We start from the raw sequence: 25,854 nt of genomic DNA, 5'->3' as shown, positions 1-25,854 counted from the left end.
GTTTTCTAATTCCTCTGCTCACTTGGTACAGTAGTGTATGTATAGTAGAATTACCTCTTTCCTCACTTACTCCTTGACAGTCCACTCCTATTCAAATATTTGATACATTTCTCCTATTGTCCCAACTATCTAGCCTGGTGGAAGCAGCCCGATCTCTGCTGGTTCCACCAGCCTACGAACAATCCCCATTACATGCCAGCATGGAAATAAGTAATAAAAAACTAACAAATAAATAATACCACAGCTCTGGTAGCCTCTTTTTATTCAACAAAAATCATCAATGAAACAAACAGTGAATTAATTGATGTAAAAACAATAGTCTTCTCCTACACAATAGCATGCCACGTTGTGAGGCACTTGCACATGAACAAGTTTTTTTGGTTGAACGCAGTTTAAAATAAATGTCACACTTACAGAACAACATATTGGCAGTGTTAGGGAAGCTACTCTGACAATATAATTTATCAAGCTACCAATTACTTCACACTGGAAGAAGTTAAGCTAGACTAAATCTACCCTTAAGAAAAATATAGTTTACTTAACTAAAGTCACTTTGAAAAAGTAGTTCTCTACATCCAAATCGTGAAAATTATGATATGTAAATCTGAAATGTCATTGTCTACAAATTGCAAGAATACATAAAGTTGGGGTCATATGTTAACAGAATATGTAATTTAGCCTGCTAAACACAAAAACGATGTTTCAAGTGAGAATTAGGCAGGTCTGAGGTCGAAAAAGAAAGGAAATGATTGCCTACCTCACCCATTTTTTCTTTTCTTTTTGCAAAAAGAGTAGTGTTTAGTTCCAGTAGTTAGCTACACCACTACATGGCAAAGAAAGTAATTAACTAATGACAACACTACCTAGATTTTAATGTAGTTCAACTACCAACAAGCTACTGCATAATTTAGTTAATTTACTAGTTGAACTACATGTAGTTCACTACTACACAACACTGCTTATTGGTGTTAAAATTAATTTGGACAGTTAAGTGAAATATTTAATGTGTTTAATACATTATACCAAAAGTTCAGTATGTCCTACAGAATATGGAATTCACAGTTGAGATTATGATTTGGCCTATACATTTTGGCCTATACATGTATATTATACCACAAAGAAAAATAACAAAGAAAATCAGTGCACAGATACAACATTAGTGAATAAATACATAGAATACAGAATACCTTGAGGGTAAAATACTACTTTAAATGCTGGAATGGATAGAGAAAAAAAATACATGACATTGTATTACAGTACGTGCCAGTACCTACAGTATATCCATAAAAATAGGTTCTTCATCTGCGTCATATCATACTAACTTAATCCTATAATCTACCTTTGTCACTTGTAACAAACATACATACTAACAATAAGAATAACTGTTGGTGAAGGAGAGAACAAGGTATATTTCTAGACGGTAAAATTGTCTTCAGATACAGCAGGTTCTTGAAACTGACAAGTGACCCAGTGAGCAAAACTGGTCAAGCATGAGTTATGGTAAAATTTTATGCTGATTGTAAAACGTTTTTTAACTTCTCTTTTTAGTGGACAGAAAAGGACATCTTCTCTTGGTTCTAATTTGGTTATCTGACGTCTCTTCAACCCGTAAAACCAAATTAGAACCCAAAAATTACACTTTTATGCATTTTTCCAGTTGGGGAAAGGGAAATACTTTTGTGATCAAACATCGCTTTCAGTACTTTTGCGCGACAGAAAGTACACATTCATGGGCTCCTTCTTGCCTTTCATGGTGATGGGTCCTCGGTACTCCAAATGAAACTGGGGGTCAGCATTCTCTGCCGACTGCAAACATCTGAAATCAAAGGTATTTCCCACATTTTCACAGAATTCAACAATATGTTGTTTCCAAAGGCTGCTTCAAAAGAAGGTGTTTTTTTCCCTTTAGCCCAACCCCCAAGACACACACATACAGAAGGGTTGAAGGACATGGTCAGCAACAGTAATATACCATGCCATGCACGATCTTACAAAGAATGGATCAGCACTTCACAGCAATGTCTCATTCATCTAAATAACGGCATATTTATCCTTACCTGTAAGTATATTCTGAAATGTTGATTTTTCCCTTCTCTCCTGTGGTTTCTGTGCGGCTGGTGAGGTTGACAGTATTTCCAAACAGGCAGTAGCGGGGCATCCTTTGACCTATGACCCCAGTTACCACCTCTCCTGTGTGGATCCCAATGGTTATCTAGGGAGAGAAGAGGATTGTCAAGAAAACTGGGTTTCCCATACAGAGTCACGTTCGAGTAAGTAACACTCCTGGACAGCATATGTACATGCCTCCCCAATGGAGACCGGGGTTTGATCCCCATTTTCAACCCTACCTGCCTGTGTCCCAGCACTTGTTTTATGTCTGTCTAATAAAGCATGAAACATACTAAAGGTAGAGCAGGATTACACTCTGTTTAAAAAACACTTTTATTTAATCCCTGGATTCCCACAATATTGGCACATGCTGAACAGTATGCATGAATCTATTGACTTCATCAAGCTGTTTGGACTTTTCAGTGTCTGATCACCTGCCATGTAATAACCCAGTATATATCAGATAATTCACACAACATTCCTACCATCGTAACTTCCATATAGCTAACCATTTTGTAACCGACTGTCTATAGTAAATGTACTGTGTACATAACACCCACCATGACGTTTACATCTTTGTAACCAAATGTTAAGCCAACGTTAAACAATAGACAGGGTTGATGATTTGTGTTCCACAAAGACATGGATAAACACCAGAGACAAGATAACTAGTCGTTGGTCATGGAATGTTTAACAATGTATCTGCTGCAGTGTTGTTGTTTTTAACATCTCTGCAATGTGTCTAAATGTGAGCACGGTTGAAACAACTGCGAACAGGTTTTTGGAACATTAGTTTGGAGGTGTTACAAGGTCAAGGTTTCTCAGGATCTCTACAGTTCTTTACAGCTCTATGGGACTCAGGGCTGCGTTTGTCCGACCTCCAGGGGGCCCTCAACTGATGAGGTCATATGCTATCTGGGGGGGGGGGGGGGCAACCTCCAGGCGATTCACAACCGTCGATTCACAACCGACGTATTCTGTCTGCAGTGCCCCGTCCTCCTGGGGGCTCACAACCTACGTTTTCAAATACTATCTAGGGGGCCCCCAACCCTGTGTGCCCATTAGGTAATCCGGCCGTGATGGGACTGTGCCAATAGAACTAGGAATTGAGTGTAGCAGTCAAATTGCCATGATCCGAGTATGTTAGTATATTTATATGACTGTGCCAGCCCCTTCCACCCCTTATTGCATGAGGATCCATTTCATTTGACAAATAAGAAGTCTTTACACTGTTTAAAATGTGGCACTGGCTCTGTGTGCCTAGCTAGATGAGCACATAAAAAGAGAGAACATGATAGATGAAGACTGTTATAACTGTTTGTTTTTGGGGAAATTGCTACGGGCGAGCAGTGTTTTGCAATATGCAGTCATTTTTGGACTCTAAATTTCCTGTTTATAGTAGACATACCTTCAATACCTGGTGCCATGATTGGAACTGTTACACTAGCGTAAATACAGGTAATTTGTTTACATATGCCTACATAATGTAATGATGGTATTTGTCATTTAAAACTATGTGTAAGGTGAAAGAAAGGGCACGTAAAATGAAATGAAATATTTAGACTAAATGAAATAACAAATCCATAAACATTCCATTGAATGTAGCAGACCCTCTATTTGTGTCTCTTACGGGTTCAGGACCTTCAGTGCTCGAACAGTGAGAACAGAACACAAGCTGAACACTAAATGTTTAGGATAAAGTGGAATGAGGACCTATTTTTTTTAACCTTGGGCAGTGAGATGATTGGAGGTTGTTTCTACTGCCAAACTGGGATCCTCTCCACCCCATGCCATGTGTCTGATAAACAATGTTTTGTTAGCCAGATGTGATTTTCCAATGCCAAGTCTCCAAGAGTCACTGATACAATAACAAACTCAATCCGCCAGTTAAACAAAAAGTCTGCTGTTTAACATCCAAGTTACAGCTCTTACAATGTCTTATGTGGACAGTGGCTTTAAAAAAAAAAGAGTTTATAAATACTTGATGCTAAAAAATACTAGGGGGTAAAGCGACGAAAACAAATCATTCACTCATTTCTGAGACGGGACGATAAAAAAGAGATGATTAAATAAGAGTCAGTACTGTATATCGCAATATTCTTATAATTTGTTTAATGTAATATGATACATATTTCATGAATGAAATATGCTTATGATTATAATTTCCTGGGTTTATGATTTGTGATATCAAGTATCTTGCATCATATCCTTACTATTTACTTATCTCACTTTCTTATTAATAGGACTAACAAAACCAAACATAGATATACATCTACAAACTTGCACTTCTCCACATTACAACTATAGCCCTGACAACTGTGGCTTGTTTCGGGCCTGCTCTAGTGGTTGTTTCACACACTCTCGCGCTAGCCTGCCTAGTCAGTGAGTCAGTTGAATGAGTTGAACTGAAAACTGAAGAGAAAAGCAGCAGATAAACAAATTATTAACGTTATCATCACGGTGAGTGAGTTATAAAGCATAGGATATGAAACACCAAGTTAAGCGGAGTGTAATGATATAATTGTTATTTTTTATAATATTAGTTTAGTTAATGTATAAAAGACCATTAGCATAGAAGCTAATGTCAGCTAAATTTAGTGCCAGTCAAGATAGCCTGTCGTAGTCATGGCGACAAGAAATGTTCAAAACAGAGTGCAAACAAAGGGAAACATTGTATTTTGCTGTTGTTATGAATATGTTGAGAATTACATGATGAAAATGTATTTATAAGATAAGATGATATTTAATACCATTTTAAATATATTTTTGTTGTACAGCACAAATATCATACCACCCCAAAAATGCTAACCTCCCCTGTTATTGTAATGGTAAGAGGTTAACATGTTTTGGGGGTATAATATTTGTGCATCTGTAACTTTCTCACTCATCATTATTCACGATTCATCCAGGACTATCCGTAGTTATGGTAGCATCCATATTAATGCAAAGTGTTTAGAAACCTATTCTATTCTTATTTACAATAAAAGTGACTCCAAAATGACACTACATTATTTACCATTAATTTCTATGGAGCACAAAACAATCTGAAACACAACCAAAACAAACAGCAAATGCATCCAACAAGTTTGTAGAGTCACAAGCTTGATGTAATCATTGCGTACTAGGAATATGAGACCAAAAAGAAAACGTGTAACTATTTTAATACACATAAGTGAATTTATCCCAATACTTTGGTCCCCTAAAATGGAGGCAATATGTACAAAAAGTTCAGTAATTTCTAAACGGTTCACCCATTATGGATGAAATTACCCTCACATTAAATCTGACAGTCTGCACTTTAACCTCATAGTCGTTGTATCATTTTAAATCCAAAGCGCTGGAGTACAGAGCCAATTAAAACAAATAATTGTCACTGTCCCAATACTTTAGCAGATCACTGTATGTTATTTTCAGAAGTACTGTATACTGGCTCTGGCAGCCAAAACAGCCAAATACTCCATCTGAACAAATTGATTATCAATTGCGATACGATACGATACGGAAACACAAGGCCCTTTACTTTCATATCACATCAAAATAATTTCTCAAATGAAAAATGTACAGTTACTGTACACTGATTTATCCCGGCTTTATCACAGGTACAGTCAACAGTATTTTTCAGTGACAACACGTTTCTGGTGGCCTTCTTCCATTACACACAGGTGTTCAGAGCATGCTAGATAGCTAATTAGCACAGGTGGTCCCTCTGTCTTCCGTCTTCCGTAAACACGCGCTGTAACATGGAGATGTGGCCGTGTGGGAACACTAGCCCTAGCAAGGTGTGTATCAATTTAACCTTTAGTTTTTTCTCTTATTATCTCTCGCTGATATGAAAGATGAGGTCCTTATGCTTCCAAAACCGTACCGCAAGGGATCCATGTTAATGTTCAGACCGAGCATCTTAACAAAACTCCCCCGTACAGAAGACGCCCTCGTCCAATTACTCTTATGTGTAATGTAATGGAACAGATGAACAACGTGGAACAAGGGGTAATCTAGGATATGTACAAGTAAGTATCCCATATTAGGTACTACTACTTGGATAGATAGGAGGCAGAGGTTGCAAACAGATGTAGATACTGCGTACTGTATGTTTGCAAGTCATTACAAGTCATTACTTGGCAGTGATTGTGCCACCCAAAGACACATTGTGTCACACACTGTGAACAGACTGTGTGTGGAGCACCCTTTCTTCTCGCAGGCAGGCACTCAAATGAGTTGGACTTGTTGCTGTCATGTTGCTGAGTTGTGTCCCGATTCTCCTCCTTTCGACCCGAAGTGTGCACTTGCATACTCCCAAGATGAGGAGTTGGCAAGTGCACACCATAAGAGAATTGGGATGTGGCCCTCACGTGCTCTCTCAACCACCTATACGCCTATTCCTGTAACTGAGGGCTACAGCAATGTTACAATGAGAGGATTCGATTAAGCTGACCCGGGTGGGCGGGGATTGCACCAGGAGAATAGTTAGAATAGATTGTTTTGAAAACCAGGTTGCCTCCCAGGCGGGAGCTGGGTGCCCCGGTCAAAGCCCACTGCGAAGTAGGCTCAAAATAAAGTGACATGTCAAGAATGTGGTGTAATAATTTAGGATTCAGAGTGTTCACATGCAAAGTGTTGTTTGCTCTTGGTAAAAAAGAAAAAGTACTTGATCTGCCTTCCCAAGTAGAATTATTAAAATTCTAACATACAGTGCTTCCGGAAATTATTCAGACCCCTTGACTTTTTCCACATTTTGTTACTCCCTTAATCTAAAATGGATTAAATAAAAAAAATCCTCAGAAATCTACACACAATACAGGACAAAGCAAAAACAGGTTTTTACACATTTTTACAAATGTTTTCCTTTGAGTCCACTTGTGGTAAATTCAATTTATTGGACATTATTTGGAAAGGCACAGTTGACAGTGCATGACAGAGCAAAAACCAAGCCATGAGGTTGAAGGAATTGTCTGTAGAGCTCCGAGACAGGATTGTGTCAAGGCACAGATCTGGGGAAGGGTACCAAAAAATGTCTGCAGCATTGAAGGTCCCCAAGAACACAGTGGCCTCCATCATTCTTAAATGGAAGAAGTTTGGAACCACTAAGACTTTTCCTAGAGCTGGCCGCCCGGCCAAACTGAGCAATCGGGGGAGAAGGGCCTTGATCAGGGAGGTGACCAAGAACCCAATGGTCACTCTGACAGAGCTCCAGAGTTCCTCTGTGGAGATGGGAGAAACTTCCAGAAGGACAACCATCTCTGCAGCAATCCACAAATCAGCCCGTTATGGTAGAGTGGCCAGACGGAAGCCACTCCTCAGTAAAAGGCACATGACAGCCCGCTTGGAGTTTGACAAAAGGCACCTAAAGACTCTCAGAACATGAGAAACAAGATTATCTGGTCTGATGAAACTCTTTGGCCTAAATGTCAAGCATCACGTCTGGAGGAAACCTGGCACCATCCCTAAGGTGAAGCATGGTGGTGGCAGCATCATACTGTGGGGATGTTTTTCAGCAGCAGGGACTGGGAGTCAGGATCAAGGCAAAGATGAACAGAGCAAAGTACAGAGAGATCTTTGATGAAAACCTGCTCCAGAGCGCTCAGGCCCTCAGATTAGGACGAAGGTCCACCTTCCAACAGGACATCAACCCTAAGCACACAGCCAAGACAATGCAGGAGTGGCTTTGTGACAAGTGTCTGAATGTCCTTGAGTGGCCCAGCCAGAGCCCGGACTTGAACCCGATCTAACATATCTGGAGAGACCTGAAAATAGCTGTGCAGCGACACTCCACATCCAACCTGACAGAGCTTGAGAGGATCTGCAGAGAAGAATGGGAAAAACTCCTCAAATACAGGTGTGCCAAGATTGTATCGTCATACCCAAGAAGACTCGAGGCTGTAATCGCTGCCAAAGGTGCTTCAACAAAGTACTGAGCAAAAGGTCTGAATACTTATGTAAATGTGATATTTTTATATATTTATTTATAAATTAGCAAACAATTCTAAAAACCTGTTTTTAATCAACTTTAGAATAAGGCTGTAACCTAACAAAATTTGGGAAAAGTCAAGCGGTCTGAATACTTTCCGAAGGCACTGTATACTGAAAAAAAATTCAATTTTTCAGACACCTCAATAGATGTGAACAAATTGGTCCCCAAAAAAATGTGTCACTCAGTTGAATTTCAAAATCCCCATGTGGCCCTCGATGTCACGATCGTCATGGGAAGAAGTGGATCTAAGCGCAGCGTTGTACGTGTTCATTCTATTTATTTATTTAATGAACACCGACAACAACAAAACAAAATATGAACGTGACGTTCTGCAGGGCAAAATAACAACCAATGCAAAAATAAGATCCCACAAGTGAAAGAGGGAAAAAGGACTGCCTAAGTATGATTCCCAATCAGAGACAACGATGGACAGCTGCCTCTGATTGGGAACCACACTCGTTAAAAAACAAAGAAACAGATAACATAGAATGCCCACCCCAAATCACACCCTGACCTAACCAAATAGAGAAATAAAACGGGCGTGACACTCGAGCCAAAATTATTGCCCACCCCTTGTCTAGCGCTTTGTTGTTTCTGGACAAGGCTGCTGATATGGCTCAGCCAGCACCAGCATTTCACGTTTGCTGCATTTCTCAATTGATTTTGGTCAAAATGTTGGAAAAAGGAAACATATCCCATCTTCACCTGTACTGGATCTTCATCCACTTTGACCTGTCCAGCAATCTCCATCATGTCTAGGGCCAGGTGGCAGATAGATTGAGCGTGGTGGGTACATGGTTCTGGCAGCCCACTGACTGTCATGTACTTATCACCCACTGTCTCCACCTATAGAAAGAGAGACATTTTGGTTACTAGGCAGAACGTTATATCAGAAAATGCTGTGTGATGTAAGTGGTTATATGTGAAAAGGACGTGAAGTCTGTCATTTTTAACACTATTCTTTTTGAAACTTTTATATCATGCACTGTTTCCACCTATTGGTAGAGAGAGCTATTTCTGTTACTATGCAGAATGTTATATCACACAATATTTTTTCCCCTTAATGTAAATCCTTATGATGAAAAGGATCTTTGGACTTCAATGGTTCATCAAACTATAAAGTGCCACTTGAGGTCACAAACCATCAAATAAATCTCTAACCAATACATTGGGGTATACAGGTAACTGCCAAAATAAAGAAACCACTTGATTAAATGAGTGATAGAGTATATTGAAAGTAGGTGCTTCCACATAGGTGTGGTTCTTGACTTAAATAAGCAATTAAAATATCCTCATGCTTAGGGTCATGTATACAAATGCCTAGTTCCCTATTACTTTGGCTACCATGCCTAGAAGAAGAGATCTCAATGACTCTGAAAGAGGGGTCTCAAAGGAACTTAGGGGGTTAAAGGGTGTGTGTGTGTGTGTGTGAATCAAATCAAATCACATTTTATTTGTCACATACACATGGTTAGCAGATGTTAATGCGAGTGTAGCGAAATGCTTGTGCTTCTAGTTCCGACAATGCAGTAATAACCAATGAGTAATCTAACCTAACAATTTCACAACAGCTACCTTATACACACAAGTGTAAAGGGATGAAGAATATGTACATAAAGATATATGAATGAGTGATGGTACAGAACGGCATAGGCAAGATGCAGTAGATGGTATCGAGTACAGTATATACATATGAGATGCGTAATGTAGGGTATGTAAACATTATATTAAGTGGCATTGTTTAAAGTGGCTAGTGATACATGTATTACATAAAGATGGCAAGATGCAGTAGGTGGTATAGAGTACAGTATATACATATGAGATGCGTAATGTAGGGTATGTAAACATTATATTAAGTGGCATTGTTTAAAGTGGCTAGTGATATATTTTTTACATGTATGGCAGCAGCCACTCAATGTTAGTGGTGGCTGTTTAACAGTCTGATGGCCTTGAGATAGAAGCTGTTTTTCAGTCTCTCTGTCCCAGCTTTGATGCACCTGTACTGACCTCGCCTTCTGGATGATAGCGGGGTGAACAGGCAGTGGCTCGGGTGGTTGTTGTCTTTGATGATCTTTATCGCCTTCCTGTGACATCGGGTGGTGTAGGTGTCCTGGAGGGCAGGTAGTTTGCCCCCGGTGATGCGTTGTGCAGACCTCACTACCCTCTGGAGAGCCTTACGGTTGTGGGCGGAGCAGTTGCCGTACCAGTCGATGATACAGCCCGACAGGATGCTCTCGATTGTGTATCTGTAAAAGTTTGTGAGTGCTTTTGGTGACAAGCCGAATTTCTTCAGCCTCCTAAGGTTGAAGAGGCGCTGCTGCGCCTTCTTCACCACGCTGTCTGTGTGGGTGGACCAATTCAGTTTGTCCGTGATGTGTACGCCGAGGAACTTAAAACTTTCTACCCTCTCCACTACTGTCCCGTCGATGTGGATAGGGGGGTGCTCCCTCTGCTGTTTCATGAAGTCCACGATCATCTCCTTTGTTTTGTTGACGTTGAGTGTGATGTTATTTTCCTGACACCGCACTCCGAGGGCCCGCACCTCCTCCCTGTAGGCCGCCTCGTCGTTGTTGGTAATCAAGCCTACCACTGTAGTGTCGTCTGCAAACTTGATGATTGAGTTGGAGGCGTGCATGGCCACGCAGTCGTGGGTGAACAAGGAGTACAGGAGAGGGCTCAGAACGCACCCTTGTGGGGCCCCAGTGTTGAGGATCAGCGGGGTGGAGATGTTGTTACCTACCCTCACCACCTGGGGGCGGCCCGTCAGGAAGTCCAGTACCCAGTTGCACAGGGCAGGGTCGAGACCCAGGGTCTGGAGGTGATATGGTGGAGGTGATATGGTCCTTGACTAGTCTCTCAAAGCACTTCATGATGACGGAAGTGAGTGCTACGGGGCGGTAGTCGTTTAGCTCAGTTACCTTAGCTTTCTTGGGAACAGGAACAATGGTGGCCCTCTTGAAGCATGTGGGAACAGCAGACTGGGATAGGGATTGATTTAATATGTCCGTAAACACACCAGCCAGCTGGTCTGCGCATCCTCTGAGGACGCGGCTGGGGATGCCGTCTGGGCCTGCAGCCTTGCGAGGGTTAACACATTTAAATGTTTTACTCACGTCGGCTGCAGTGAAGGAGAGTCCGCAGGTTTTGGTAGCGGGCCGTGTCAGTGGCACTGTATTGTCCTCAAAGCGAGCAAAGAAGTTGTTTAGTCTGTCTGGGAGCAAGACATCCTGGTCCGCAACAGGGCTGGTTTTCTTTTTGTAATCCGTGATTGACTGTAGACCCTGCCACATACCTCTTGTGTCTGAGCCGTTGAATTGTGACTCTACTTTGTCTCTATACTGACGCTTAGCTTGTTTGATTGCTTGATGATTGAGGAGGGAATAGCTACACTGTTTGTATTCGGTCATGTTTCCGGTCACCTTGCCCTGGTTAAAAGCAGTGGTTCGCGCTTTCAGTTTCGCCGAATGCTGACATCTCCTATACATGTCCTGATAAACTCAGTCACCGTTTCAGTCTGCACGATGAACTGAGAATCCCTCTGGCTGGATCGATTTCGACAGAGACATGTTTCCGTGAAACAAATTATGTTACAGGCCCTGATGTCTCTCTGGAAAGAAATCCTTGCCATGAGCTCATCAACTTTGTTATCCAAAAACTGAACATTAGGGAGTAATATACTCAGGAGGCGCGCTCACCACCCACCGCTTCCAAGTCAAACAAGCAGGCCGCTCCAAGTGCCTCTCCTCCGCTGGCGATGTTCTGGGTCGGCCTCTGGAATGAGTTCAATTGCCCTGGGGAGAGCGAACAAAGGATCTGCTTCGGGGAAGTCCTATTCCTGGTCGTAATGCTGGTAGTTCTGGTAAATTACCGCCACTCTGATATCCAATAGTTCCTCTCGGCTGTATGTAATGACACAAAACATTTCCTGAGCCAATAGGTAAAAAATAATACATAAAAATCTAAATACGGCAAAGTTTCCTAAGAGCTAGTCGCGAGGACGTCATCTCTGTCAGCGCCATGTGATCAATACTTAAGTGCCTTGTTGCAAACAGGATGCATGTTTTGGAATATTTTTTATTCGGTACAGGCTTCCTTCTTTTCACTCTGTCATTTATGTTAGTATTGTGGAGTAACTACAACGTTGTTGATCCATCCTCAGTTTTCTCATATCACAACCATTAAACTCTGTAACTGTTTTAAAATCACCATTGGCCTCATGGTGAAATCCTGGAGAGGTTAAGAAGGATGCCTGTATTTTTGTAGTGACTGGGTGTATTAATACACCATCCAATGTATAATTAATAACTTCACCATGCTCAAAGGAATATTCAATGTCTGTTTTTTTTTTACCCATCTACCAATAGGTGCCCTTATTTGCGAGGCATTGGAAAACCTCCCTGGTCTTTGTGGTTGAATCTGTGTCTGAAATTCACTGCTCAACTGAGGGACCTTACAGATAATTGTATGTGTGTGGTACAGAGATGAGGCAGTTATTCACAAATCATGTTAAACACTATTATTCACAAAGAGTGAGTCCAGGCAACATAAGAACATTTTTACTCCTGAACTTATTTAGGCTTGCCATAGCAAAAGAGTTATTGACTCAAGATATTTCAGCTTTTAATTTGTTATTAATTTGTAAAAAGTTTGAAAAGAAAATTACACTTTTAAATTATAGGGTATAGGCCAGTGACAAAAAAAAACTCACTTTAATCCATTTTAAATTCAGGCTGTGACACAACAAAATGTGGAAAAAGTCAAGGGGTGTGAATAATTTCTAAAGGCACTGTATATATCTCAAACCAATTGAACACTTATGGGAGATTCTGGAGTGGCGCCTGAGACAGCGTTTTCCACCACCATCAAATGATGGAATTTCTCATGGAAGAATGGTGTCGCATCCCTCCAATAGAGGTCCAGACACTTGTAGAATCTATGCCAAAGCGCATTGAAGCTGTTCTGGCGACTAGTGGCGGCCCAACGCCCTATTAAGACACTTTATGTTGGTGTTTCCTTATTTTGGCAGTTACCTGTATGTTAGTGGGTATTTGTGTTAAAAGGATGTGAGGTGTTTAAAATAATACTACACTCATTATTGTAATCTTTTAGTAAGTCCACTGTTAATACAATCCTCAAGTGTGCATGTCAATAGTCAAGTTTTCAAGATAAAGCACAGTACAGAGCAAACACTGTCATGATAGTGCGATTTGCAGTAGTATTTCTTTAAGACACTACCCTTTTGGGCTCATCTAGCCCAACTCAGACCCCTTCAGGAGCAGACCGTGATAATGGCAGTTCTTTTAACCTCAGTCAAATGCCCTGCAGTTGAAACATCTCGACACAAACACTTAAACACTTACGTCAGCTTATAGACATTCAAGGCTCTTCGGAGCCAGATAACAACTTGGACCACCTAGTCATTGAGGATGGTAGCGTAAATATTACTTATTTTGGTGACCCAGTGCTGAAGTCCTTCCCTTGGATGTAGTAAGGTTTGTTTGACTTCTTAAAGTGCATTCTTGTCTGAAAGCCTAAAGTGCCCAGTGACGACGACTATAACATTTTGCTCAAAAACAAAATGGGGTTTTAAAGTGAAGTTTACCCAGTGAGGCTTTTGAATAGAGAAACATCCAAATGAATCAATTCTACAGTACATCACACTTGTGTGACAATACGACATTCGAAAAAGGTTGAATTGGTGCTACTATTAAAGGAGCAATCTGCAGTTCGAACAAAAACACACCGCCACTGATTTGGTAAACAGCTGAGGGATGGGGCTGGAGAAATGTAACCACTCTCAAACTCATGGACAGAGCTATGGATACAAGGACTGACTATCCATTATAGCAACATTATAGTTTTAACCATGTTTTAAGGCTATACAGTATTTTTTCACATTAACATTGTTTACAAACAAAGGAGCTAAAACAAGCTTATATTTTGGATTCTGATGGGGTACGACAGTTGAACTAAGCTCCTGAGGAATCTGTAAGTAAAATTCTTCAAGAATCAATGGGTATATACCATTAATATAAAAGTCTAAAAATGGATGCAGCAACTGCAGATTGCCCTGTTTAGTTGATATAATACTGTATACCACAGATTCCGATTAATCTCAACCAACCATTCTGCAACATAAACTGAAGCTTAAAATGGACTTGATTTACATAATGAAAGAATATCTTCAATGTAAATGTTTATAGAACATTCTATTTTTTCATACAGCCTTGCTTTTATACTGTACATTGATTACATTGATTAGTATCTAAAAGTAATTTAACCCTTAGCCTACAATTTCCACGCCGCCATGGAAATTGAATTAACATAAAACAATCTCCATCAAAATCCTGTTTTTTGCATGGGCTGCGCCTCAATCCACTGCATCCGCTAATATCACTATTCTGCATCTGCGGTGAAAGGTGGAAGAGCTAGACGGTGTTTGTAAAACCATGAGACATCCCAAAAATCTGTATTCTCACGAAAACATATGTAGCATTAGAATGGTTTGGACTACACACTAATATGAAAGCTGAGACTCTCACAAACACGATGTTGTTCTCTAGGACGCATGCAAGACTCGTCTGAAGGTCCCCGGTACCCGTTGAAACAAATTACGGAAGTATACAGTGAGCACCATAATTCATTGGACAGTGACCATTTTTTTGTTATTTTGGTTCTGTACTCTAGCACTTTGAGTTTGAAAGGATACAATGACAATGAGGGTGAAGTGCAGACTGTCAGCTTTAATTTGAGGGTATTTTCATACATATCGGATGAACCGTTTAGAAATTACAGCATATTTTGTACATGGTCCCCCCATTTTAAGGTACTACAAGTATTTGTTGAATTAGCTTCACAGATGTGTGTCGTTAGGCAGGTGTATTCATTTGTATCGTTAGTGAATGCATGAGAGCTGTTGATGAATAGTATTGATTCTAGACTTTGCTATTTCCTTTGGAGGTTGTTGTTGGGGTGTGACAACATGGGGAAGACAGCGGTGTCAATGCAAATGAAGCTGGCAGTCATAAGGCTCAGAAATGAAAATCAATCAATCAGGAATATTGCAAAAACCCTAGGCATGCCCAAGTCAACAGTTTGGTTAATCATTAACAAGAAAAAAACAACCGGTGAACTCAATTATGTCAAAAGACCCGGTAGACTGAGGAAGACCACTGTAGTGTATGACCGGAGAATACTCTCTATGGTGAAGAAAACCCCCATGACGACAGCCCAACAGATAAAAACACTTTCCTGGATGCAGGTGTAGATGTGTCAAAGTCTACCATACGTAGAAGACTACACGAGTAGGACTACAGAAGGTACACTACAAGATGCAAACCACTGATAAGCCTGAAGAACAGAAAGGCGAGATTACAGTTTGCTAAAAAGCACCTAAAAGAGCCCCAAGAGTTCTGAAAAAAAGTATTGTGGACAGAAGAGACAAAGATTAACATGTGCCAGAGTGATGGAAAGAGGAAAGTGTGGAGAAAAAAAAGATATGCCCATGATCCAAAGCATACCATCTCATCCGTGAAACATGGTGGAGGGGGTGTTATGGCTTGGGCCTGTATGGCTGCCAGTGGAACAGGCTCACTTGTCTTCATCGATGATGTGACTGCAGACAGAAGTAGAACAATGAATTCTGAAGTCTACAGAAATATTTTATCTGCTCAGATAAAACTAAATGCCTCCAAACTCATTGGACGGCACTTCATCATGCAACAAGACAATGACCCTAAACATACTGCTAGAGCAACGAAGGGGTTTTTGATGGCCAAAATGTGGAAAATCCTTGACTGGCCGAGTCAATCACCGGATCTGAATCCAATTGAACATGCATTTTACATGCTGAAGAGGAGACTGAAGGCAATAAGTCCCCGAAACAGGCAGGAACTGAAGATGGCTGCAGTACAGGCCTGGCAGAGCATCACCAGGGAAGATACCCAGCATCTGGTGATGTCGATGCATCGCAGACTTCAAACAGTCATTGCATGCAAAGGATATGCGACCAAATATTAACAATGATTACTTTATTCTACATTATGTTACTGTCCAATGTTTTTTATGCCCGAAAATGGGGGGAACTATGTACAAAAGCTTCTATAATTTCTAAACGGTTCATCCGATATGTATGAAAATACCCTCAAATTAAAGCGGACAGTCTGCACTTCACCCTCATTGTATCCTTTCAAACTCAAACTGCTAGAGTACAGAACCAAAATAACCAAAAAATGGTCACTGTCCAATGAATTATAGTGCTCACTGTATATGGAGACAGTTGAGTGCCTAAAATAAGGGGATAAATACAATATCCAATACAATACATATTTTATATTGTTTCCTGATCTTTCAAATATAGGACAGACACTTCAGAACAAACTTCCTTTTACTTTTTTGGGGGACTATCTGTTGTTCCATGTAGTGAATCTGTTATTCAAAGTGTTTCTATTGGCTAATAGAAGTAATGCAAAATGCAATGTTTCACCCCCCCCCCCGGCTTAGACAGGGCTTAGACTAGAGGGTTACGAGATTTTGATGTGCGGTACATATCAGACGATATGTTTACATAAAGCCAATTGGTATAATGCTTTATAAATGTTTTACATAAGCATGTTATAAGCCCTCATAATGTCTTATACCTGTTGGCTTTCAGTAGTGTGTTGTCCAATTAATTTCTGTGAGGGTAGCGAAAGGTCAAGCACCTAGTGACAAAATTAGCCTAAGCTAAGTAAGGGATAAACAACGAGGGGCTATGCGTTCTATGGAAAATAATGAACGACATGGAACTGACCTTCCACGGAGTTGCAATATTATCCAGAGAATGCATAGAGCCCCGAGTTGATTATGTCTATGATTTAACACATTTGCCACTAGAAATGTGTTCAGTTGGCGGTAGAAATGTGTTCAACATCCACTGAAGTAGCTAGCAAGTATACCATATAGTAAGGTGACCAGATTTCTGAAATTAAAACCGGGGACATTTCCAGTTCGGCGATCAATATATCATTAAAATATCCAATGTTATTATCTATGAAATAAAAAAGGGGGACAATTCCGGTTTCATCTCTAACAGGCACACTGTGATACAGAGAAAACCACTATATTACAGAAACACTACAGACAAGACAGAACTGTTCGATCTGAACAGCCATTCAGTGGTCCTGGTAGCCTGGGTAGAATAAGAGCAGAAGAGAACATGAGCAAAATTGAAAAAACAGACAATAATATTATTGTATATGTGAAATACTTAACATAGTAAATAACATGACGATGAGATTATATTATGTAGTTACCACTTATACCAACCTAATCTGTATATTTCTCAGAATAATGTATCTTCTTCAGGATTGCTCTGTCTTTGGCCAGCTTCTCCATGAACTCCTGGCAGGGGAGGTTGAAGTTTGTCTTCACAATAAGCATGGCCTTGACGGTAGGAACAGTGAACCTATTTCTTGCTGCTGTCCATATATCATTCATTTGGGAGAACACTCGACTGGTGCATTAATTCCAGGTAAGCACATGACAACAGACGCTAATCTAGCCAGGTTAGTGTGTGGGATGTCGTTCTCTTTGAAGTGGGTAACCACCGTGCTCCATCTCTGACTAATCGGTGTCTCCGATGTTTTCCATTCTTCAAGCGATCCCCCCTTTAGGAACTCTTGCAGGCCAGTAACCTCGTCAAACAATGCGTCCTCATTGATGGTCACATTGGGGCATTTTTCCTGCAGTATGGCTGCTACCTTCTGGATCTCTTTACGCTGAGGTTGCCTTTTTAAACGGAGACAATGTAAATCTTTTAGATTATCTGTGTGCTTTCCCAATGCCTGCAAGTAGTTCACAGCCGTAGTGAAGAATGATTGGGATGTTTTGAGAAAGCTCTATTTAGACATTGCACCATTTCCCTCTAGCTCTCTCAGGAGTCCTCTGACCAAAACTGGAATGAAGTTGTCATCACGTCTTGCAGTCAATTTTGCCTCAATGTTTCTCAGAATTGCAGCTGACTCCACAGCACAGCGGTCCTGGCCTTCAAGCATCTTGATCGTGTCACTGAATACGGTCAAGTTTCCATGGCCAAAGTCCAGCCAAAATTCAGTCAGTGGATCTTCGAACATTGTTCGCAGGACAACAGGGCATTTGTCTTCAGAAAGAAAAAAGGATTTCAATGGCACATACCTTTTTCAGCACTCTTTCTAGAGCAGGGAGCATGGACAGCCAGCAAACATTGCTGTGTCCTAAAATGTTATGGTACTCCTGGCCAACAAACTCACAAAAGCTCTTCAGTCTTTCTACTCTGACGGTGAAAATATGAAAATATCTTTGTGAGCAGGTACACAACATCAAGGGGATTCATATCCAAAGCTGTTCTGGCCGTGTTATGAATGATGTGGGCAGGACAACCTAAGCCAATCACCTCCCGCTGCAGAGCATTTTTAACTTTGGTATGAACATTGACCCTCCTCAGCCTATTCAGTCCTCCAAAGTTGGTATTTGTGTTGTCGGCAGAGAATGCCACGACTTTGTTTTGCAGGTTACATTTTTGGATGACCACCAGGACCTCAGCTGCAATCTCCTCTGCTGTTTCTCCTTTCAATTCAACAAAATCAAGCAGTTTTGTTTCCACAGATGTGTTGCCACTATATATCTTACAATATCTGACTACTATTGGCAGCAGCTTTGCATGTCCATGATTGGACGCATCAAAGGCGAGGGACACAAATTCAATCTGGTCTAGGTCCTGTGTTACCAAAGTAGTTGCCCATGGTGCTAACACGTTAATCACTGTGGCGTCACATTTTGTCCTAGCACATGTAAACTTCGGCTCATAAAACTTTCGTGTAAGTTGTGCTGTGCAGTCCATAGATCTGTAACTATGATTGTGTCGCATAGTATGGTATGCAAAGACACCCTCCTGCACAGCTAAATCATATTCTTCTTGGGAAGGCTATACCTTCTTGAAGAATGTGGTGACAGAGGGCATACCAACACGGGCAATCAGAGAGGCTTTATGCTTTTTTGTCTGTTGATGTTCTACCACTGCCGTTCTTCCTCTGCTGCCAATTGAAAAAGAGGAATTACAAAGGGTGCAGTTAACCATTCTATCGTCTTGACCTGAGCGTATAAATGGAAATTCTCTCATCATGTTGTCATTAAAATGGCATTTCCGTTTCTTGGAAAGAGCCATTGTACCTCCTCTGTCTGCTCTTCTTCACTCTCCTTGTGTCACTCTTCTTACTCTCAACTTTTTCTTCTCCTCCAATCGTCTTCCTGATCTTTCTTCCTTTCCTTCTCTTTACCTTTCCACCTCACTCTTCCACACTCTCCTCGCTTCACTCTTTTTACTCCCTTAATTTTTCCTTCTTCTTCTCCAATCTTTAATAATAAATAGTACACTATTAGATCAAATACTTTGGTTAACAGATTCCCATTGCTTGCCTCATTTTTGTATTTTATCTCAAAAACATTGTTTGGAATAATAAATTGGCAGGCTCTGTAATCATATCTTTATCTTTCCTCTATCTCTTTCACTCTTATTCCTATCCAGTCTTCCTCCTCTCCACTCTCTAACAGAAAACATTATGCAAATGTTACCCATGAAAATTTCAAAATATTTTTTCACACTACTTATAATGCCAAACCATTAAAATTGTAATCTACAAATAAATATTCTTATAATTCTGCATTCATTTAATATAATCATATTTTCAAAATAGCCCGTCCACTGCATGTTTACATGTGAATGTTTTTTAACCTAGCTACCATGACAGTAGCTGGCTACCCTAGCTAGATAACTTAGTCGACATAGCTAATGCTATTTAAAACCTTATAAAGCAGAGCATTTATCTATATATTAAGTTGTGACATAACATCATTAGCTAGTATCTCAAACGAGTGTAACTTACCTGGCTTGAAAAGACGTTTGTGGTGATGTTATGGATTCACTTGACACTTGCTAGCTTCTGGGCCAGTTTTACACAGCAGTTTTCTCTAAAACTAGCGCGAGCAAGTAGTTAGAAGAAGAAGAAGAGTGAATGAAGCTGATATAGCTAGCAGCCCCCTCTGCTGGACAAAACAAGCACAACGCGATTGAGACGTCAACCGGTAGACTGCTGCCCGGTCTTTCTTGCCACGTAAAATATTATTTGACGCAGTTAAACATTTCCGGGGACAGCTCCAGCCGGGGACAGGCCACTAAAAACGGGGACTGTTCCCAGAAAACGGGGACGTCTGGTCACCCTACCATATAGCTACACTAGTTGCCAGGGTAACCAAACATAGTTGCTAGTTTAGCTAACCAAACCATCAGTCCTAGCTTGCTATTATGAAAATCGAATTCAACTATAGCTATTGAATTCTACCGTGCAAATATATTGTGCGTTATAGGGAAATAATGCTCTAGAATGCCCTTCAAGCCAATCAGAAAGGAGTATTCAACAAACAATGCCATGGTATAAGGTGTGATAATGGTGCAATGCATCTGACTGTTGCACATTCAATGTGTCAATGTTACAATTTTATCTGTAAATAAAAGAGAAAAATAAGAAAATATCCCTTCAAACCTTGTACACGTAGGGGTTCTTTCTCGAGTCGGTCAGGATGTCAAATCGGGTGTAGACATCGTTGAGCAGGTTGACTATCTTGATGGCACCCTCGGCTGATGCGTGTTTGCTGCAAAAGGTATTGAATCCCACAATGCCGCTGAAGAGGATGGTCACATTGTCGTAGCGTTTGGCAGGAACTGGACGCTTGTGGCGCAACTCATTGGCCACCGATGGTGGCAGGACTGAGTAGAGCAATCTAAAGAAAAGTGAAAAGAAAACATCTCGTAGATTATTGTTTTTATTCCCCCCCAAAAATCCCCCGTAATACTGATTGTGGTCCTGTATGGCTCAGTTGGTAGAGCATGCTGCTTGCAATGCCAGGAATGTGGGTTCGATTCCAGGGGGCTCCCATAGGTAAATGTATACACGACTGTAAGTCGCTTGGATAAAAGTGTCTGCTAAATGGCATATACACTGAGTGTACAAAACATTATGAGCACCTGCATTTCCATGACATAGACTGAACAGGTGAAAGCTATGATCCCTTATTGATGTCACCTGTTAAATCCACTTCAATCAGTGTAGATGAAGGGGAGGATACAGGTTAAAGAAGGATTCTTGTATTTGTGACATTCAGAATGGGAAAGACAAAAGAGGGCCTTTGAACGGGGTATGGTAGGCGCACCGGTTTGTGTCAAGAACAGTAACGCTACTGGGTTGTTCACGCTCAACAGTTTCCTCTGTGTATCAAGAATGGTCCACCACCCAAGGACATCCAGCCAACTTGACACAACTATGGGAAGCATTGGAGTCAACATGGACAGACCAGCTGGCTGTAGTGTTTACTGACATATTCAATATCTCCCTGTCCCAGTCTGCTGTCCCCACTTGCTTCAATATGTCCACCATTGTTCCTGTACCCAAGAAAGCAAAGGTAACTGAACTAAATTACTATCACCCTGTAGAACTCCCTTCTGTAATCATGAAGTGCTTTGAGAGCCTAGTTAAGGATCATGTCACCTCCACCCTAGACCCACTGCAATTTGCATACCGCCCCAATAAATCCAAGGATGATGCAATCGCCATCAAGCTGCACACTGCACTATCCCATCTGGACAAGAGGAATACCTATATACGAATGCTGTTCATTGACTACAGCTCAGCCTTCAATGCCATAGTACCCTCCAAGCTCATCATTAAGCTAGGGGCACTGGGTCTGAACCCTGCCCTGTGCTACTGGGTCCTGGACTTCCTGACGTACTGCTCCCAGGTGGTGAAGGTAGGCAACAACACCTCCACTACGCTGATCCTCAACATAGGGGCCCCACAATGGTGTGTGCTCAGCCCCCTCCTGTACTCCCTGTTCACCCAAGACTGAGTGGCCACGCACGCCTCCAACTCAATCATCAAGTTTGTAGACGACACAACAGTGGTAGGCCTGATTACCAACAACAACGAGACACCCTACAGGGAGGAGGTGAGGGCCCTGGCGGAGTGGTGCCAGGAAAATAACCTCTCCTTCAACGTCAACAAAATAAAGGAGCTGATTGTGGACTTCAGGAGACAGCAGAAGGAGCACGTCCCCATCCACGTAGACAGGGCCTCAGCGGAGAAGGTGAAAAGATTAAAGTTCCTCGGCATTCACATCACTGACCATCTGAAATGGTCCACCCACATAGAGTGCGGTGAAGAAGGCGCAACAGAGCCTCTTCAAACTCAGGAAGCTGAAGAAATTTGGCTTGGCCCCTAAGACCCTCACAAACTTTTACAGATGCACCTTGAGAGCATCCTGTCGGGCTGTATCACTGCCTGGTTTGGCAACTGCACCGTCCGCAACCGCAGGCATCTCCAGAGGATAGTGAGGTCTGCCCAACGCATTACCCGAGGCACGATGCCTACCCTCCAGAACATCTACAGCAAACGGTGTCACAAGAAGGCCAAGAAGATCATCAAGGACCTCAGCCAACCGAGCCACGGCCAGTTCACCCTGCTATTATACAGAAGGTGAGGTCAGTACAGGTGCATCAGGGTACTGGGACCGAAGACTGAAAAACAGCTTCTATCTCAAGGCCATCAGACTGTTAAATAGCCATCATTAGCCGGCCTCCACCCAATACCCTGCCCTGAACTTCGACGCTGTCACTAGCCGGCTACCACCAGGTTACTCAACCCTGCCCCTTAGAGGCTGCTGCCCTATGTTCATAGACATGGAACACTGGTCACTTGAATAATGTTTACATACTGTTTCACCCATTTCATATGTACAGTTGAAGTCGGAAGTTTACATACGCACACTGTTGATTAGGTTAAATATGGCATTGTTGCATTAGGTTGGTGTCATTAAAACTAGTTTTTCAACCACTCCACAAATTTCTTGTTAAAACAAACTGTAGCTTTGGCAAGTCGGTTAGGACATCTACTTTGTGCATGACTGTCACGTCCTGACCATAGTTCTTATGTGTGTTGCTTGTTTTAGTGTTGGTCAGGACGTGAGCTGGGTGGGCATTCTATGTTGTGTGTCTAGTTTGTCTGTTTCTGTGTTCAGCCTAATATGGTTCTCAATCAGAGGCAGCTGTCAATCGTTGTCCCTGATTGAGAATCATATATAGGTGGCTTGTTTTGTGTTGGGGACTGTGGGTGGTTGTCTTCTGTCTTTGTGTTCTGCACCCGATAGGACTGTTTTCGGTTTTCACATTTATTGTTTTGTTGTTTGTAGTGTTCACATATTCTTTATTAAATTATGTTGAACACTAGCCGCGCTGCGTTTTGGTCCTCTCCTTCATCCCAGGAAGAAAACCATTACAATGACACAAGTAATCTTTCCAACAATTGTTTACAGACTGATTATTTCACTTATAATTCACTGTATCACAATCCCAGTGGGTCAGAAGTGTACATACTCTAAGTTGACTGTGCCTTCAAACAGCTTGGAAAATTCCAGAAAATGATGTCATGGCTTTAGAATCTTCTGATAGGCTAATTGACATCATTTGAGTCAATTGGAGGTGTACCTGTGTATTTATTTCAAGGCCTACCTTCAAACTCAGTGCCTCTTTGCTTGACATCATGGGAAAATTAAAAGAAATCAGCCAAGACCTCAGAAAATTAATCAATAAGGGATCATAGTGTATATGCCAAGGTCTGGTTCATCCTTGGGAGCAATTTCCAAACGCCCGAAGGTACCACGTTCATCTGTACAAACAATAGTACGCAAGTATAAACACCATGGGACCACGCAGCCATCATACAGCTCAGGAAGGAGACGCGTTCTGTCTCCTAGAGATGAATGTACTTTGGTGCCAAAAGTGCAAATCAATCCCAGAACAACAGCAAAGGACCATGTGAAGATGCTGGAGGAAACAGGTACAAAAGTATCTACATCCTCAGTAAAACGAGTCCTACATCGACATAACCTGAAAGGTCGCTCAGCAAGGAAGAAGCCACTGCTCCAAAACCCCCATAAAAAAAGCCAGACTATGGTTTGCAACTGCACATGGGGACAAAGATCGTACTTTTTGGAGAAATGTCCTCTGGTCTGATTAATAAAAATAGAACTGTATGGCCATAATGACCATCGTTATGTTTGGAGGAAAAAGAGGGAGGCTTGCAAGCTGAAGAACACCATCCCAACCGTGAAGCACGGGAGTGGCAGCATCATGTTGTGGGGGTACATTGCTGCAGGAGGGACTGGTGTACTTCACAAAATAGAAGGCATCACTAGATGGCATCAAAATTATGTGGATATATTGAAGCAACATCTCAAGACATCAGTCAGGAAGTTAAAGCTTGGTCGCAAATGGGTCTTCCAAATGGATAATGACCCCAAGCATACTTCAAAAGTTGTGGCAAAATGGCTTAAGGATAACAAAATCAAGGTATTGGAGTGGCCATCACAAAGCCCTGACCTTAATCCCATGGAAAATGTGTGGACAGAACTGAAAAAGTGTGTGCGAGCAAGGAGGCCTACAAACCTGACTCAGTTACACCAGCTCTGTCAGGAGGAATGGGCCAAAATTCACCCAACTTATTGTGGGAAGCTTGTGGAAGGCTACCCGAAACGTTTGACCCAAGTTAAACAATTTAAAGGCAATGCTACCAAATACTAATTGAGTGTATGTAAACTTCTGACCCACTGGGAATGTGATGAAAGAAATAAAAGCTGAAATAAATCATCTCTACTATTATTCTGACATTTCACATTCTTAAAAAAAAGTTGTGGTCGTAACTGACCGAAGACAGGGAATTTTACTCGGATTAAATTTCAGGAATTGTGAAAAACTGAGTTTAAACGTATTTGGCTAAGGTGTATGTAAACTTCCGACTTCAGCTGTATATTGAACTATATATATATTGAACTGTATATTGAACTATATGTACAACTATTGCTGTACATATACCATTATATCCTATTTTTTTTAAATGTATTTCACCTTTATTTAACCAGGTAGGCCAGTTGAGAACAAGTTCTCATTTACAACTGCGACCTGGCCAAGATAAAGCCAAGCAGAGCGACAAAAACAACAACACAGAGTTACACATAAACAAATGTAAAGTCAATAACACAATAGAAAAATCTATATACAGTGTATGCAAATGTAGAAGAGTAGGGAGGTAAGGCAATAAATAGGCCATAGAGGCGAAATAATTACAATTCAGCAATTAACACTGAAGTGATAGATGTGCAGATGAGTATGCGCAAGTAGAGATATTGGGGTGCAAAAGAGCAAAGGGATAAGTAACAATATGGGGATGAGGTAGTTGGGTGTGCTATTTACAGATTGGCTGTGTACAGGTACAGTTATCGGTAAGCTGCTCTGACAGCTGATGCTTCAAGTTAGAGAGGGAGATATAAGACTCCAGCTCCAGTGATTTTTGCAATTCGTTCCAGTCATTGGCAGCAGAGAACTGGAAGGAAAGGCGGCCAAAGGAAGTGTTGCCTTTGGGGATGACCAGTGAAATATACCTACTGGAGCCCGTGCTACGGGTGGGTGTTGCTATGGTCACCAGTGAGCTGAGATAAGGCGGGGCTTTACCTAGCAAAGACTTATAGATAACCTGGAGCCAGTGGGTTTGGCGACAGATATGTAGTGATGGCCAGTCAACGAAAGCATACAGGTCGCAGTGGTGGGTAGCATATGGGGCTTTGGTGACAAAACGGATGGCACTGTGACTGACTAAATCCAGTTTGCTGAGTAGAGTGTTGGAGGCTATTTTGTAAATGACATCGCCGAAGTC

At 41.4% G+C, this 25,854-nt stretch overlaps 1 protein-coding gene and 1 long non-coding RNA gene across 3 annotated transcripts in view; both read right to left on the bottom strand.

The window, feature by feature from the left end:
- Nucleotides 1–245: 245 nt before the first annotated feature.
- The window catches only part of LOC139578874 (guanylate cyclase soluble subunit beta-1-like), a 44,551-nt gene continuing 18,942 nt past the window's right edge, over nucleotides 246–25,854 (bottom strand). The window contains exons 10-13 of one of the 2 annotated variants that reach the window (XM_071406984.1): nucleotides 20,638–20,875; nucleotides 8,786–8,926; nucleotides 2,058–2,212; nucleotides 246–1,816 (exon numbers count right to left, since the gene is read on the bottom strand). In XM_071406984.1, the coding sequence (XP_071263085.1) occupies nucleotides 1,684–1,816; nucleotides 2,058–2,212; nucleotides 8,786–8,926; nucleotides 20,638–20,875 (667 nt within the window). In that variant the 3' untranslated portion in view covers nucleotides 246–1,683. Of the gene's footprint in view, nucleotides 1,817–2,057; nucleotides 2,213–8,785; nucleotides 8,927–11,782; nucleotides 11,980–20,637; nucleotides 20,876–25,854 lie in introns of those variants that run through there. The other variant, XR_011675634.1, reaches the window with a different exon arrangement.
- Nucleotides 14,804–20,627, bottom strand: LOC139578875 (uncharacterized). Its single transcript, XR_011675635.1, has 2 exons — nucleotides 19,981–20,627; nucleotides 14,804–19,450 (listed from the first exon to the last, which is right to left on the bottom strand). It is a non-coding gene; the product is annotated as an uncharacterized lncRNA (long non-coding RNA).

This window comes from Salvelinus alpinus, chromosome 6 (assembly GCF_045679555.1).
Source record: "Salvelinus alpinus chromosome 6, SLU_Salpinus.1, whole genome shotgun sequence".
Lineage (NCBI taxonomy): Eukaryota > Metazoa > Chordata > Actinopteri > Salmoniformes > Salmonidae > Salvelinus > Salvelinus alpinus.
This window is presented reverse-complemented; position numbering and strand designations above follow the sequence as displayed.